General features: G+C 35.1%; 1 protein-coding gene across 19 annotated transcripts in view; it reads right to left on the bottom strand.

The window, feature by feature from the left end:
* Window positions 1-1,953: 1,953 nt before the first annotated feature.
* LOC105493536 (ribosomal protein S6 kinase C1) overlaps window positions 1,954-16,996 on the bottom strand; it is a 212,305-nt gene continuing 197,262 nt past the window's right edge. For 16 of the 19 annotated variants that reach the window (XR_011614076.1, XM_011761239.3, XM_011761245.3 and 13 more), the window contains 3 exons: window positions 15,000-15,082; window positions 13,836-13,931; window positions 1,954-2,904 (listed from right to left, as the gene is read on the bottom strand). Coding sequence is in view for 15 of the 19 variants with exons in the window: in XM_011761239.3 (XP_011759541.1) it covers window positions 2,794-2,904; window positions 13,836-13,931; window positions 15,000-15,082 (290 nt within the window). In the remaining 4 variants the exon portion in view is untranslated. Of the gene's footprint in view, window positions 2,905-13,835; window positions 13,932-14,999; window positions 15,083-16,996 lie in introns of those variants that run through there. The other 3 variants (XR_011614083.1, XR_011614081.1, XR_011614078.1) reach the window with 2 other exon arrangements.

Below are 16,996 nucleotides of genomic sequence, written 5' to 3'. Positions count from 1 at the left end.
ACCATAATGGTAGTTGCAATCTATCTGGAAAAACCCTTCTATAAAGATCACGGTAGAATAATAGTGAATGATATTGGTAATTTCATATAAAAATAAAACAAAAAATTGAATGACAGAAAACAGAGACTCAGACAAATATCTGCACATCAATATTCATAATGGCATTATTCACAACAGCCAAAAGGTAGAAAAAATCCAAATATCTATTGACAGATGAATGGCTAAACAAAATGTGTAATACATACAATGGAATATTATTCAGCCTTAAAAGGGAGGAAATTCTGATAAATACTACAGCATGGACGAACCTTGAAAACTTTTTGCTGAGTGAAATAAGCCAGGACAAAAAAACAAATATTGTATGATTCTGCTTATATGAAGTACCTAGAATAGTCACATTTAAATTCATAGAGACAGAAAGTAGAATAGTGGTTGCTAGGAGCTGGAGTGTGGAATGGGGAGGAGTTATTGTTTAGTGGGTACAGAGTTTCCATTTGAGGTGATGAAACAGTCCTGGAGATGGATAGTGGTGATCTCGCACAAAAATGTGAATGTACTTAATGCCACTACTGAAGTGTATATTTTTAAATGGTTAAAATGGTGACTGTTACGTATATTTTACCACAATAAAAAAAATCAAATAAGAAACACTCATGGCAACTTCTTGTATGATTTTGACCCCATATTCCACTCCTCTGCTTAAACAAAATATAAAAAAACCAACCATAAAAATCAGTACCAATCACAGAATTACAGCTTAAAATATGTACACATCATCAAATAAAAACAGACTTTGGTTCATCACCCCAAAGTCATTTATCCTGTGTTTATTACTAAAATAATTCATGTCCATTCTAATTATGAATGATGTATTTACATTAACACAAGCTCCAACCAAACATACAGAGAGAAAGGGGGAGAAACCGAAGCAATGGAATTGTCAACAGACTGACATGGTAACCATCTGTTGACATTAATGTTCTTTGAATCCAAGAGACTCAAATCATGTGGTAGGGCAGGGATCTTCATCTTAGTTGTAAAGTCCTACTTTCATGTCACAGGGCACTTCTGGAAGGAAGTTCTGTAATAGCCAGCTCTAAGTACTTGCAGATTTCCTACTAGTCCTACACAGGAAGTCATTCTTGTGTCTCACCTGCATAAGTTCCTGTTATGAGGCCAGGGGACTAGTGAGTTGAAATCTAGTTCCAGAGAGTGATGTCATCTTGACTGAACTATGATCCTGGTGACCTGCTCCCCAACCTGGTGTTGTTGCAGCCTTTCAGCTGGGGCTTGGATTATAAGGGGGCCAAAAAGGAAAAAGGGAAATAGAATAATAGAAAAAGGAAAAATGCTTGCACATTTCCTTTGTTTCACTAGAGCATTTTCTGTTCCATTTAATTTGATGAGAGGACCTGGTCAATGGCAGATGGAAGCTGTACAGATGCTCCTGGAGTGGGGGTGGGTTCTCACACAGATCTCAAAAATACAAAGAAGATTAGAACATATCGAAAATTTCAGTTATTTCTGGTGGTTTCTAACTTGGAAATAGTGACTTCTTCTTTGGCTAAAGTTTAAAAAAAAAAACAGACGTTAACACTTGTAAAACATTTGTAAATTTTTGCAACAATGTATAACTACAGGAGCTACCTTAGCAACAAAAAGAAGTAACAAATACAAATGTTTGGAGATGTGTGAATACTTACATTCTTTCTACAATCATGTCAAATAGATTAGTTCAAATCTGAAAATCTCATCACCAAAGTAACAAACTAGGACTGCCATTCAATTCCATTTAGATGAGATCCTTTGCTTCTTAGTATACAAAGCCAAAAAGTAAAACAAAGTCAAGCATGAGAAGCAATGGTAGAAACTGATAATATTTCACAAGGAAAGGAATGGAGGCATTTCTTTAAGAAAAACAAGGGAGGAGGGTTATTAAATGAAGAAGAGATCTAATGTTTCACCATGTTTATTTGACATCATGATTTCTTAGTCCTTACACAATCTGGGGAAATAAGCACTTCCTTCCCTTTTTTGTTGCATGTGTGTTAGCAGGAGTCAGAAGAACAGAATATGAGGGAACAAGCAGAGGGTGCAGAAAATGGAAAGACGGGGAAAGAAAGATGCTGTTGAAGACACAGAGTGTTTATATGAACCCTTCTCTAAATAAGCAGTACCAACCAAGAGTACAAAGCTGACAACATGGAGTGTCTTCCCACAGAAATAATCTGGGACCACATTCAACATACATTAATTATACAGCATCAGGGTACAGGTTTTCCGTCAGAAATTATATGTATATCCTATTTTTCTCACTTTTAAGTTGCGCTGATGACGCTGTTCATGAAGTACTTTTAGTGTATTATTAAGCAAATATTAATTTAATCATATAAACCAATCCTGGTCAGCAAAAAGCACTGTTAGCTGCCACGTAAAGGTCCTTTCAAGTAAAACTTCATTCCACACTTACAGCTTCCTATCAGAAGAATTTCTTGAAGGAACTCTTTCGGTTGGCTTTACAACTCATCTGCAACACTGAATGTGGACTAAATTCAGATCACACTTTGGTTGCAGGTATGTATATAACAGCCCCTGGCAAAATCAGCTAATATCTTGTAATTGTAAACAAATTGTTCTCTTTCAGTCATTCCCCCCACCCCCCCCATTTCCTATAACGGTCTTTATCCAAATGCTTTGGTGCTCCATAAGTGACTGTGAGGCAGAGGTGCCTCAGTGCTGGAGATGCCTGTCACGGAGGTGCTCAGAATGTGTGAAGCTAACCCTGCATTACATTCATCTCATCAGTTCTGCCCAATCCACAGGGGTAAAGAATGGATGAGATTTGATATCTTCAACACCAGCAACTCCAGCACCAAGTCGTTCCAGAGGATTGAACTGCAAGAGCTAAAAAAAAAAAAAGATAGATTTAGTGAGTAACAGGAATCCAACTGGCAAATCAAAGGAAAACCAGTATTTGAAAGGAAACAACTTCTAAATTCAACCCTGGTAACAAAGTCTTGATTAATACCCAAGTGACCATGTTTTCTTGAAAGGGAGCTATATCTAATACCACTCTAGCTGTGGGGTGTGAGAGACACCTGAACTGAGTTTATGGCTTTTCAACTGATGGGAAACATGGCCTTGAGTAACTTCCTTTGTTTCCCTCATCCTCATAGAGCATAATAGGATAGCTATACCTATCAATTTCCTACCCCAAAAGTACACCATGACATTAACTAGATACTACACTAGATTCTGAGATAGCCGGTTACTTCCTCCATGATTAGAAAATTTGGGAAGCACAGTAAATCTTTCGATCCCTAACGAACTATGTATGTGTTGAGACTAAACTTTACCTAAGTGTGAATATGCTTTTTAGTATTCCAAAATTACTAGTCTTTGGCATAGTTGACACAAAGGAAATAATTTAATCTAATGAATGAAACAAGTTTTGGTTTCTTCAGAAATAGGACACGAGTGTAAAATACGTAAAAAAATTTTGTGGTTTAATAATGTCAAATTTTTGTGTTAACTTTACTGAGGGATAATTTATATAGCATAAAATTCACCCCTTATAAAGTGTACAATCTGAAGACTTTTAGTAAATTTTGAGTTGTGCAACTAGCACCACAATCCAGTTTTAGAACATTTTGATTATCCTAAAAAGCTTCCTCATGCCATCTACAGTTAATCCCCACTCCCATCCCCAGCCCTCAGCAACCACTGACCTGCCTTTTTTCTCTATAAAGTTGCCCTTTCTGAACATTTCATATAATTGAAATCATAAAATATGTAGTCTTTTGCTGCTGCCTTCTTTCACCCATCATTATGTTTCTGAGATCCATCCACATTGTAGCAAGTATCAACAGTCCACTCCTTTTTCTTAGTATTCCATTGTTTAGATGTACCACATTTCATTAATCCATTCACTAGTTTTTAGATACTTGGACTTTCCAGCTTGGGGCTATAATGAATAATGTTGCTATTAACATTCATGTACATGTCTTTGTGTAGACATATATTTTCATTTTTCTTGGTTACATTCCTAGAAGTAGAATTGCTGGGTCACAGAATGAGCTTATGTTTAACTTTTTATAAAATTTCCAAACTTTTCTAAAGTAGTTGTACCATCTTACATTCTCACAAACATTTAAGTTGAGGATTTCAGTTTCTCTACATCCTCAGCTCTTGGTACTGTCATTTTGATAACAGCCCTTCTCTTGATATTAGTAGTATCTTATTATGGTTTTAATTTATATCCTCTAACAACTAATAATGTTGAGCATCTTTTCATGTGCTCGTTAGCCATTCAAATAGCTTTCTGGGTGAAATATCTAACTTTCCGCCCATTTTAAAACTGAATTGTCTGTCTTACTGAATTATAAGAGTTCTTTATATATTCTGAATATAAGTCCCTTATCAGATAAATGATTTGCAACTATTTTCTCCCAGTCTGTGACTTGTCTTCATTTTCCTTCTTTAAAATTTTTATATTTTTATTATTTATTCATAGAGGCGGGGTCTCGCTATGTTGTCAAGGCTAGTCGCAAACTTCTGGGCTCAAGAGGTTCTCCTACCATGGCCTCCCAAAGTGCTGGGATTACAGGCATAAGCCACCACACCTTCCCTATTGTCTTCATTTTCTTAATGGTGACTTTTGAATACACAAGTTTTTAATTTTAAGGAAATCTACTTTATCAACTTTTCCTTTTATGGACCACGCTTTTGGTATCACATCTAATACTTCTTTGCCTAACCCAACACCAAAGATTTTCTCCTTTGTTTTCTTCTACAATTGTTATGGCTTTAACTCTTATATACAAATATATGATCTATTTTGAGTTAACTTTTGCAAATAATATGAAGGGTCTAAGTTCATTTTGTTTGTAGCATGTGTATATTCAATTTCCCAGTGCCATTTGTTAGAAAAACACTGTGGTCTTAAAACTATGGTGGCTTTACAGTTAGTGTGGAAATCAGGTAGCGTAAGTCCTCCAACTTTGTTCTCTTGCAAAATTGTTTTGGACATTATAGGTCCTTTGCCTTTTTATGCACAGTCTGGAACCAGCTAAAGGTTTCCCAATTTTGCTGATCTTTGCAAAGAACTACCTTGTGGTTTTAATTTTTCTCTTATTCTTCTGTTCTCTATCTTACTGATTTCTGCTTCCTTTGGATTTACTTTGGTTTTTACAGCTTCTTTTCATAGTTTCTTTCTTTTTTTAAATGTAGAGACAGGGTCTTACCATGTTGCCCAGGCTGGTCTTGAACTCCTGAACTCAAGTGATCCTCACACCTCAGCCTCCCAAGTAGCTGGGACTACAGGAGCACACAACACATCTAGCTTTGTTTCATTGTTTCTTACGGTGCAAGCTAAGATTTTGATTTGAAACCTTCCTTTTTTTCCCCTGATATAGTCATTTAAAGCCATAAATTTCCCTCAAGAATTGATTTAGCTGCATCCTATACATTTTGATATATTGTGTTTTCCTTTTCGTTCCATTTAAAACTTTTTTTAGTTTTTCTTGATATTTCTTCTTTAACTCATACAAAACTTAGAAGCATATGGTTTAATTTTCAAATATTTGTGGATTTAGCAGATCTCCTCCTATTGTTGATTTCTACTTTGATTGTTATGGTGATTATAATCAGTGTACAATGTAATTCAGAATACATTGTATGAATTCAATCCCTTTAAATGCTAAAACTTGTTTTATGGCCTAGCATGTGATCTTTCTTGGAGATTGTTTTGTGTGTACTTGATAAGAATGTGTGTTCTGCAGTCACTGGGTGAAGTGTTCTATACATGTCAGTTACAGCTTGTTCGAGTCTTCAATGTCCTTGCTAGGTTTCTATAAACCATGGAGAATGGAGTATTGAGCCTCCACTTACTATTGCTAAATTGTCTGCTTTTCCTTTCAATTCAGTTCAATTTTGTTTTTTACATTTTAAGGCCATTATTAGTACATATACATTTGTAATTGTTACAGCTACCCATGTACTATCACTATGAAACATTTGTCAGTCCCTAGTAAATCTATCTTAATATCCATTTTGTCTGATATTTAATATTGCCAATCCAGCTCTTCTGTGGTTACTGTTGGTATGGTTTATCCTTTTCCATCCTTTGTCTTTCAATCTGTTCGTGTTTTTTAATTTAAGGTGTGTCTCTCACACACAGAAGATCCAACTTAATGGAATTTGCCTTTGGTTTGGCATGTTTAGATATTCACTTTATTGACATGGTGGGTTTATATTTGCTATTTTGCTACTTGTTTTCTAGATTTACTGTCTTATTTGTTCTTCCTTTACTGCCTTCTTTTGTGTTAAATGCTTTTTGCTGTACCATTTTAGTTTCTCTACTTTCTTTTCTGTTTTTAGGATTTTTGTTTTTTTTAGTGGTTGCTGTATCCCTACAATATGTATCTTATCACTTAATATATCACTTATAAGATCATTTATCTACTTCAAAACAGTAGTAACTTTAATTTAGCAAAAGGCAGAAACTTTGCTCCACCATAGCCCCCTTCCTTTGTCTATTATCGTCATAAATATTTAGATATTGCTTCTATGTGTGCTAAACCCAATAGCATGGTTTTATAATTGTTGCTACATGCAATTTTATGTCTTTTAAATAATATATATATACATGTATATATACACATGCAATTTTATGACTTTTAAATAAAATATATAAATGCAATTTTGTCTTTTAAATACACACATACAAATGTATATGTATACATACATATGTATATATGTGTATGTGTATATATATTTTATTTAAAAGACATAAAATGTATGTATATATGTATGTGTATATATATTTTATTGAAAAGACAAAATTGCATGTATATATATACATGTACATATTTTTTATTTAAAAGACATAAAATTGCATGTAGCAAGAATTACAAAACCATGCTATTGGGTTTAACACATATAGAAACAATATCTAAATATTTATGACAATAATAGACAAAGGAAGGGGGCTATGGTGGAGCAAAGTTTCTACCTTTTGCTAAATTAAAGTTACTATTATTTTGAAGTAAATGATCTTATAAGATAAGTGATGTATTAAGTGATAAGATGCATATTGTAGCAACCACTAAAATAAAAAAGAAACCCTAAAAACAACAAAGAAAATTAGTAGAGACACTAAATGGTACAGCAAAAGCATTTAACACAAAAGAAGGCAGTAAAGGAGGAACAAATAAGACAGTAAATCTAGAACAAGTAGCAAAATAGCAAATATAAACCCACCATGTCAATAAAGCGAATATCTAAGCATGCCAAACCAAAGACCGATTCCGTTAAGGTGGATCTTCTGTGTGTGAGAGACACACCTTAAATTAAAAACACGAACAGATTGAAAGACAAAGGATGGAAAAGGATAAACCATACCAACAGTAACCACAGAAGAGCTGGAGTGGCAATATTAAATATCAGACAAAATGGGTATTAAGGCAGATCTACTATCTATCTTAATAGTAAGATAGGGACTGACAAATGTTTCATAGTGATAGTACATGAGTAGCTGTAACAATTACAAATGTACATGCACTAATGGCCTCAAAATATAGGAAACAAAATTGAACTGAATTGAAAGGAAAAACAGACAATTTAGTAATAGACAATGTGTATATATATATATGTGTGTGTGTATATATATTTTATTTAAAAGATAAAATTGCATGTAGGTGTATATATATAATATATATATATATATTTTATATATATATATAGTGTCTTTTCTATGAACTCATATCTACAATTTTCAGTGTTCCTCATTTCCTCCTTGGACTTACGTTACTACCTGGCGTCATTTCTTTCCACCCTGAAGGAATTCCTGTGGTATTTCTTGTAAGGCAATTCCGCTAGCAATAAACCCTCCCAGTCTTTCTGTATTTGGGAATGTCTTTATGCACCTTCATTTTTGAAGGATAATGTTGCTGAATTCTTGGTTTACTGCTGCTTCTTGATTTCAGCACTTTGTGTCACTCTAAATAATCTTCTGTCCTCCATGTTTTGATAATTAGTTAGACATTAATGCTTCCTTCTATGTAAGTTATTTTCCTTTTACTGCTTCCAAAATTTTCTTGTTTTTGTCTTTCAACAATTTGGTTAAGTGTGGATATGTCTAAATATGTCTAAGTGTAGACCTCTTTGTATTTTCCTACATAGGGTCTGTTGAGTTTCTTGGATGTGTAAGTTAATTCTTTTCATCAAATCTGGAAAGTTTTAGCCATTATTTCTTTTTGCTGTCCCTTTCCCTTTCTCCTCTCCGTCTGGAACTATCATTATATGTATACTGGTACATTTGCTATTGTCTTACAGATTTCTATAGTCTGTTCATTTTTTCCAATTTTTATGTCTATTTTTCTGATTCAATAATTTCTATTAATTTAGGTTCATTTATTCTTTCTTCTTCTCTCTCAAATTTGCTGTTAGCTACTTCTTTTTTTTCTAGTGAATTTTTCATGTCAGTTATTGTATTTTTCAACTTGTGACTTCTACTTAGTTCTGTTTTTTAAAAATATACTTTCTCCTTATTACAGAATCTCTTTGTTGATTCATTTTTGTCACTTATTTAATTATTTAAACGCAGTTTCATTTTGTTCTTTGGAAATATTTACAATAGCTGCTTTAAAGTCTTTGTAAATCCATTGTCTGGGTACACTCGGAGACAATTTCTCCTGATTGCTTTTTTTTTTTCTGAATATGGGACATATATTTTTGTTTGTGTATGTCTTACATTACACTTCACTGAAAACAGGACATTTTAGATAGCATATTTTAGCAACTCTAGAGTCTGATTTTTTCCCCATGAAGTTTAACATTGCTGTTGGATTGTTTGTTCTTTGTTTGGTAACTTGTTTCAGTTAGATCTGTAAAGTTGCTAAGTTCCCTTCCCACTCACTGCACTGTAATGTGCAGCTGCTGACAACTTTCCACATTTTTTTTTCTTTTTAAAGCTGGCTTTCTCAGGGTCACCCCTGTGTCTGCATAGCTTATGGGTCAACCAATGACTGAACAGAGGTTGTATTCAAATATCTCAGCCCTTCAAGCTTCTGTTCTCTGTCAATGCATAGGAGAACACACTCAAAGTTTAGGCCACAAAACCACATCTGCCCTGGATTTTACTTTCTGCTGGACCCATTCCCTGTTCCTGTGCACATTTATGCAGCCTCAGGATCAGTCCTCATGGTTTACCCCACCCTGGCAAAACCTTTGCACCTGATCAAGCAGGAAGGGGAGATTGAAAGCAGCCCTGAGTCAAGAGTCCCCACTCTTCTTTCCCAGAGTTCAGCTGTTTTTTGTTTGTTTGTTTGAGACACAGCCACACTCTGTTGCCCAGGCTGGAGTGCAGTGGCACGATCTAGGCTCACTGCAACCTCTACCTCCCAGGTTCAAGCAATTCTCCTGTCTCAGCCTCCCGAGTACCTGGGACTACAGGCATCCACCAACTGCAACCTCTACCTCCCAGGTTCAAGCAATTCTCCTGTCTCAGCCTCCCGAGTACCTGGGACTACAGGCATCCACCACCATGCCCAGCTAATTTTTGTATTTTTAGTAGAGACAGGGTTTCACCATATTAGCCTGGTCTCAAATTCCTGACCTCAGGTGATTCATCCACCTCAGCCTCCCAAAGTGCTGGGATCACAGGCGTGAGCCACGTGCCCGGCCAGTTCAGCTATTTTTTAAGCATAAATACCTTTCGGATTGTTGTATCCTTTGATCCATTTCCAGAGCACTGAAATGATAGGTTTTTCACCAAATCTGTCTAATTTCATACTTTCTGGGGGAAAGAAACTCTGCCAACTAACTTATGAAGCCACAGCCACTCAAATTTAAGAATACTCACAGTAAATATTTTTTTCCACAGAATGTAGTCAAGTGCAACTGAAATATTAAATTATTTATTTACAATATTTGTAGTCCAATATACAGGAAATTCCACTCTTGGACATTAACCAAAACTTCTATTTCTTCTCTTTCTTTTTCATTATTTCTAATTTTTCTTTCATTCATGATTAATTCAATTATTTGCATGATAGGTATCAATTGTTTGCTATTATATGCCAGTCCACTACTTTTTTAGAATTTTGTTGACCTATGTCAATAGCAGCAGCCTCATTCTTCATTAGCAGCCCTATAATTCCAATATATGCTTCATCAAATTGCAAATTACTGTGTCATGAATGTTCCTCACTGTCCCATCAGTAATGCTAACAAAGATATACACGACATTTACCACATGCCAGGTATTATTCTAAGTGGTTATGACAGGTTAACTCATTTAACTCACAACTCTATGAATAGCTACTATTATCTCTATTTTATAGATAAGAAAAGGGGAATTAAGTAACTTGTTTAAGATCAAACAGGTAGTAAGTGGCAAAGACAAGATTTGAATTCAAGCATTCTGATTCCAGAATCCATGCCTTAACAACATTACACTGCCTCATGAAAGTGAGATCTGCAAATGCTAAGAATCTATTACTTCACTTGGGTATAACTAAATCCATAAGGGGAATGAAGCATACACTTCAAAAGACTATACTAACAGTCTTTTACTTGAAATTATGTCTAGCACTCAAACTGAACCATACTACACTGTTTATTAAACCTAATTGCTCAAATAATTTTTATATTAGTAGTTGCTACGATTTGTTAAGAGAAAAGCTATTGTTATAAAACAAACATCATAGGAATATCCTACGTGTATCAAATCCACTTTTACAATCAGACAATTTATGTCTACTGACTGAAATGTGGAAGGCATCAAACATTTTAATATACATCTAACATTTCAAATATTTGTAAGAATTAACTGCAATGACAGCATTATATTTAGTATTTCAGGAAACATATAAACATGTAAGTTCTTTCTTCTTCATTATAAACAACTGGTTTCTTTCTAAAATGTTACTTTAAATGTGAAATTCTAAAGGTTCATATTTTGACTTTTACTAAAGTCAATTTAATTGGTTCATGAACTCCTCTATACAATTGCAAGTATAAATCTATAGGCAAAAGTGTAATTGTTTTAACCATGACTATCTTGCTTATTCTGCTGTTTTAAAGGCTATAATACATCTCAAGAGAGGTCACAGAAAGATTCTACTGCTTAAGAAAATGTCAGCCAGTGGCACATTCAAGTTAATGAATCCAAGACAGCAGCTGCCAACCTCCTTTCTCCTGAAGAACAGGCAACAGAGCTGAGCAATGAGGGCACAAAACATTTGTTTTGGTCTTTTCCTCACAAAATTTCTTAAAACTGACCAAGCAACTGCGTCATAATTAACTAATGTACATGCTAAAGCACAAACATACATGCTCTGAGGAATTTTTTTTAAGATTGCATTTAAAATGTAATTATGTTTACTTTGGCACCATTCGCTTGACTTGGACAGATAAATGAACCAGGGGTACGGGGATTATGAAATCTAACAAGAAAGCAAGGAATTAAAGACCAAAGAGGAGAAAATTTCCCCCAAGTAGAATTATTTCCATATAAATCATTTTGTGATTTTTTTTTTAAAGTGACCTCTATGACCTGTGAGGTAGTGGAAAAGGAAAGTCAAAATGACAAATTGCTAATCATGCCAAGAGACCCCTTTTCCCTTTCCTGATGATGTTTCCTCAACATGAGTGGTAGTTTCCTTAGGCAGGCCAATGACATAATGCTGATTTACTATATAAGCTATACATATCTGAGTTTGGAGACTTACCATACCTTAAGCCTAGATTCCTTTACAACATAACTTCTAATAAAGACAAAAGCAGAACTTGATAACTTATTATGGGGAATTCTATTTTTAGTATTAGATAATAACGACTACTTCATTAAGGAAGAGAAACAAAAAAATAGCAGTTGCTAGTCTTTCCTAAATTATTTACTAAAAAAAACTTTGAATTTATCTCGTGCCACAACAAATAAGATGAAATCAAATGAATAGCTGCTCTTTTTTCCCATTAGAATGCAATGTTTTATGTATCTCTTCATTACCTCTTAATCTAAAGTGCTCTAGGTATTCTCATCTCAGCATTTCCAACCTGATTGTTTCTTTATAGTTTACATACTCTGGGCAAATTAATCTTCCTGAAGTACAACTCTAAACCTTTTACTCTTCTCCACAAACTCCAAATCTCTTTTTTTTTTTTTTTTTTTTTTTTTTTTTTTTGAGACAGAGTCTCACTCTGTCACCCAGGCTGGAGTGCAGTGGCGTGATCTCGGCTCACTGCAAGCTCCGCCTCCCAGGTTCATGCCATTCTCCCGCCTCAGCCTCCTGAGTAGCTGGGACCCACCACCACAGGCACCCACCACCACACCCGGCTAATTTTTTGTATTTTTAGTAGAGACGGGGTTTCACTGTGTTAGCCAGGATGGTCTCGATCTCCTGACCTCGTGATCCACCCGCCTCGGCCTCCCAAAGTGCTGGGATTACAGGCATGAGTCACTGTGCCCGGCCAAATCTCAAATTTTAATGAATTAAATATTATCACTCTATTCTTGTGTTTGTGATGATAGAACCCCATAAGAGAACTCCAACTTATCTTTTTATGCTCACCTACTACCCATATCTTATCTCTCTAGTCCAGATAAATCAAACTTTTGTTTCCTAAACTTGGGTCTTTCAGACTCCTTCCTTGCCTTTGCTCAAACCATTCATTCCCCCAAGACTGTTCTCCCCACATCCTGCCTTGCCATGCTGAAATTCTAAGGCCCAGCAAAAGTAGCGTCCATTCCACGAAAACTTTCCCTAATACTACCATTCCACTGATTATATCTGCCTCCTTCTTTTGACTTGCCATAGTATTTTTTAAAACTCTTTGACAGCCTTTATCAATTTCCATGTGGTATGGTTATTTACGTGTCTTACCTTTGTAGCTTATAGCATTGTGCCTTGTATATAATATTTGTTGAATGAAAGCAAAATCACTCTTCAAGAGAATACTAGTTAATTATCTTCCTAATATACACTCCCCTGCCCTTTTTTCTTTCAATTTTTGTTTTCCCTGATTTTTAAAAAAAATCCACGTTTCATTACATAATTTTAGCTCTTGATCTTTTTCAAATAACTTTTTCCATTATATTTTTCATCAAAGTATAAGGATCCCAGGCCTGCTTGTTCCAGCTGACAGCCCAGCAATGGGCCTGTCACACCAGAGTACTAACAACCCTCAATATACTCAGCAAAATTCACTACACAAAACTAGAGGAGTAATTTAAGTATGGGGAATCAATCTAAGCAGCTCACTGGAGTTCCAAGCCTCTCTCTGGGATACTGAACTTTAATTATCAATGGTCTCTTTCTTCAAAGCCACCAGAAACGTAATCATTGACACCAATGCCCAAGTTCCACCAATGATGAAGTATCTAACTTGACAAGATTTTCTAATATGCCCCTCCTAAGCTACCTGAGTAGCTTTATAAATAACCCGAGTAAATTTATAAATAAGAATTAAAAACTGAAAACAGCCATTCATAGAAGGTTACAAAATGCAACTGCAAAATTAGAGCAGCCCCAGACAAGCTAAAAGCAATACTCAAATCACAGAGTTATACAAATATACAGAATTGACTAAACGTGAGTCCTGAATTTTGGGAAAAAAAATTAATACCAAGAAGTTTTAACTATACTCTCTGACCCAATCAATACTTTGATGATAGCAAAAGCCTGAAAATATACAGTATTAATTCTGAATGCATCTTTGTTTTAGGTTAAATGGGTTTTTCTTGCTCCAAACTAATCTCTTTTTAAGGTTTTGGAGGTGTGGGCTCTGCTAATCTGCATGGTTGATAAACCTGGCCAATAGGTCAATTAAATTACCTGTTGAATGAGTGAGCGAGCCTCTTCAGAGACACATTCTGGCATGTTCAAAGTAGTGTGAGTATTTATTCCTGCTGGATGGCATTCAACCAGAGTCTGAAACAATCAATCAGGCACACTTCTTATCCCAAATAACATCGTATTTTGTTATATCATAGGATTTATGGACAGCAAGTACAGAGAGCTCAACAACCATTTTAACTGGAGGTGTAGTAATCAACACAGTGCCGCCTAAGCTGTTTAGGATGAGGGCTATGAGCCTATAGAACTTTTAACTGAAATGAAGACAATCACCATGATCATATCATAAGCTTATGCTACTGTCCCATTGTCCTTGGTTATAAAATTAATGGCTCAGAATATTATAGAAATGCTTAAATTATACAAAACTAAAAAGGGATTTGATCCCTTTAAAATGTTTTAATGTTTTAAAAACTCTTCAAAGTTTAGAATTTGTTAGTCATAATACTTTACATACATATATAGCGCTTTACAGTGTAAATGTATGTAAAGGTGATTTGTAAACTCTCCAACAATCTTAGGTCAGTATTATCTACACACGTAGGTAGATGACTATTTACAAAAGCGTAACTGTTCCTTTCCTCTGTTTTCTTCCCAGGAAGCAATCTGCACAATACTTTATTAAAGTCTACTAACTCAAACATTATACTCAAAAGTCATTCATCTGAGAGTATAATTTCTGTCCTTAAGCTAGAACAGATAAGAAAAATTTATGGTACTGAGAAAAAGATAATGCTAACTTTAATATCTACATTAATTTTCTTAAATAAGAATTCCCTCCTGGTTTCAGACAAGATGTTTAAAACATCCAGAGAATTTTAATACATCCTTACATAAACCTTACAGATTTGACCCTGTTAAAGCTGAATCATGGAAAATTAAAAGAAAAAGGTTTAGTCATATTTCACTATGAAATATTGTGACATAAAATAATTTTACCATCAATTTATTCAATGTAATGCAATCCAACTTTAAAAAAAAATCTGGAATCTTGATAAACTTGCATTTCTCTACCTGCTTTCGGTATCAAAGTTTTTCTTGCTTAGTCCCTGATTTAAAAACTAAGGGTGAAGGCTAATGTTCTCAATTTGAAATCAAGGTAGCATCTGAGTAAATTTATTAAACGTCCAGGTCCCTGCTTACCTTGCCAGTGAGAAGTTCAAAGAGGACAGCACCCAAACTCCACCAATCACAGGCTTCAGTTTCTTCAGTGATTGCTCCAACCTCTAAACACACCAAAAAAGGTTGATATTAAAATTCCAAAGGTCAATTAAACTTTCAAAATTAACATGTATTAGCAAGGTGACCTTTTTAATGCTGAGAGGGCATATACTAAATACTACTGGGCTTTCAAAATTCCTGAAAGTTACTTATCCTTTTGGTCACCTACTGTGGTTGCATTTTTTTTTTTTTTTGATGCAGTCATATATTAAACTCAGACATTTGTTCTTCAGTTGATAGAGGGACACCTTCAAGATGCTTTACTTAAAAGTTATGTGAACCTACTAGATCAGCATTTTGCTTAATTTCTTACATTTGAGAAAGTATAGCCAATTCTACCTCATGGGTGACATTTTTGTTTCAGAAATAAAGATTCTTCAGGTTCTAAAGAAACTTTAAAAATTATCTAAACCAATATTAATTATCCTTTTACTTGCAGGTTAGAAAGCAGAGAGATGAAATGCCCTGTCCAATGTCATATTGTAGCAGAATGAAGACCTAGTTTAGAGTATCATCTTCCCTTTCCTATGTAATCAGTTGTTTTCAACCAAAGGAGGAACATGTGAAATGCAAATCTACCCATTTTGCTAAAGTACAGATAGATATATTATTTTAAGCCATGGCTGAAACTATTGGCCAAGATAAAGGATTTTAGAGTATCTACAAATTACACTTTTATCTGTGTTATCCCTATCTCTCGCCAGCACAAGTTCCTGAAATGTAATTTGAGTTTTCAGGTGTCATCTTTCAGGTTCCTGCACCAATCAGCAACAACTCTTCATTTCACCATTTTTTTTTTTTTGAGGCTTTTAGCCCTTAAGTTATCTTGTGCTTTCCTAATGGCATTAAATTAGTCCCTAAGCCTTGCCAATACCTGCCCTTTCATTTCCAACTGAGTAAAAAAAAAAAAAAAAATCTACCATTTGACTATAGGTAACCCACAATTTGTAACTATTTTCGAGTTTATAAGTAGTTAGGTTGGAACTTGGAAAGTAAAACATGTAAGTGGTACTCAGATGCCTAGCCTTTTAACTAGTGCTTAGTCAATCTATTTGTGTGGGAGAACCCCAAACTTACAAAATAGCTTGAGCAATAATCTTAAAGCAAAAGTCACATGGACCAGAAAAAGAGTCATTCCTATGCAAAACACTGAAATTACTCCATTCAGCAACCTTTTTCTACATCCCTTTTTCTGAGGTTCAAACAGCCTATATGGAACTCTACCCCTTCACAGCCCTTTCTGAGCCCACCCTCTTCCTAAAGTGCTTCATGCCAAATCACAGTTTCCGTTCTCCAACTAGCCGCTCTCAACTAGGTAGTAAAAAGAAAGCAGATTATTAACTAATTCAAACTAGTAAGTGAATGACTCGAAGTCTCCTAATGTTCTTAGAACTCTTTGCATTTATAAAACAGTTGCTTGTTTGAAAAATTGAGAACTACCTAACAATAGAGATTTAATCATATATGTTGTGGCACATCTGTATGATGGATAACTACTACATAACCATTTTAAATAGGGCTGGGCGCGGTGGCTCACGCCTGTAATCCCAGCACTTTGGGAGGCTGAAGCGGGTGGATCACCTGAGGTCAGGAGTTCAAGACCAGCCTGGCCAACATGGCAAAACCCCATCTCTACTAAAAACATAAAATTTAGCCGTGTGTGGTGGCGAGCGCCTGTAATCCCAGCTACCCAGGAGGCTGAGGCAGGAGAATCACTTGAACCCGGGAGGCGGAGGTTGCAGTGAGCTGAGATCGTGCCATTGCACTCCAGCCTGGGCAACAAGAGCGAAACTCCATCTCAAAAAAATAAATAAATAAATAAAAATTAAAAAACAAAAAATAAAATAAAAAAACACCTACATATACTTAAGTGAATGTTTGTATATAAAAACATATAAAAAGCTATAAAACAATAGCTT

The sequence above is a fragment of the Macaca nemestrina genome, chromosome 1, assembly GCF_043159975.1.
Source record: "Macaca nemestrina isolate mMacNem1 chromosome 1, mMacNem.hap1, whole genome shotgun sequence".
NCBI classification, from domain to species: Eukaryota; Metazoa; Chordata; class Mammalia; order Primates; family Cercopithecidae; genus Macaca; species Macaca nemestrina.
This window is presented reverse-complemented; position numbering and strand designations above follow the sequence as displayed.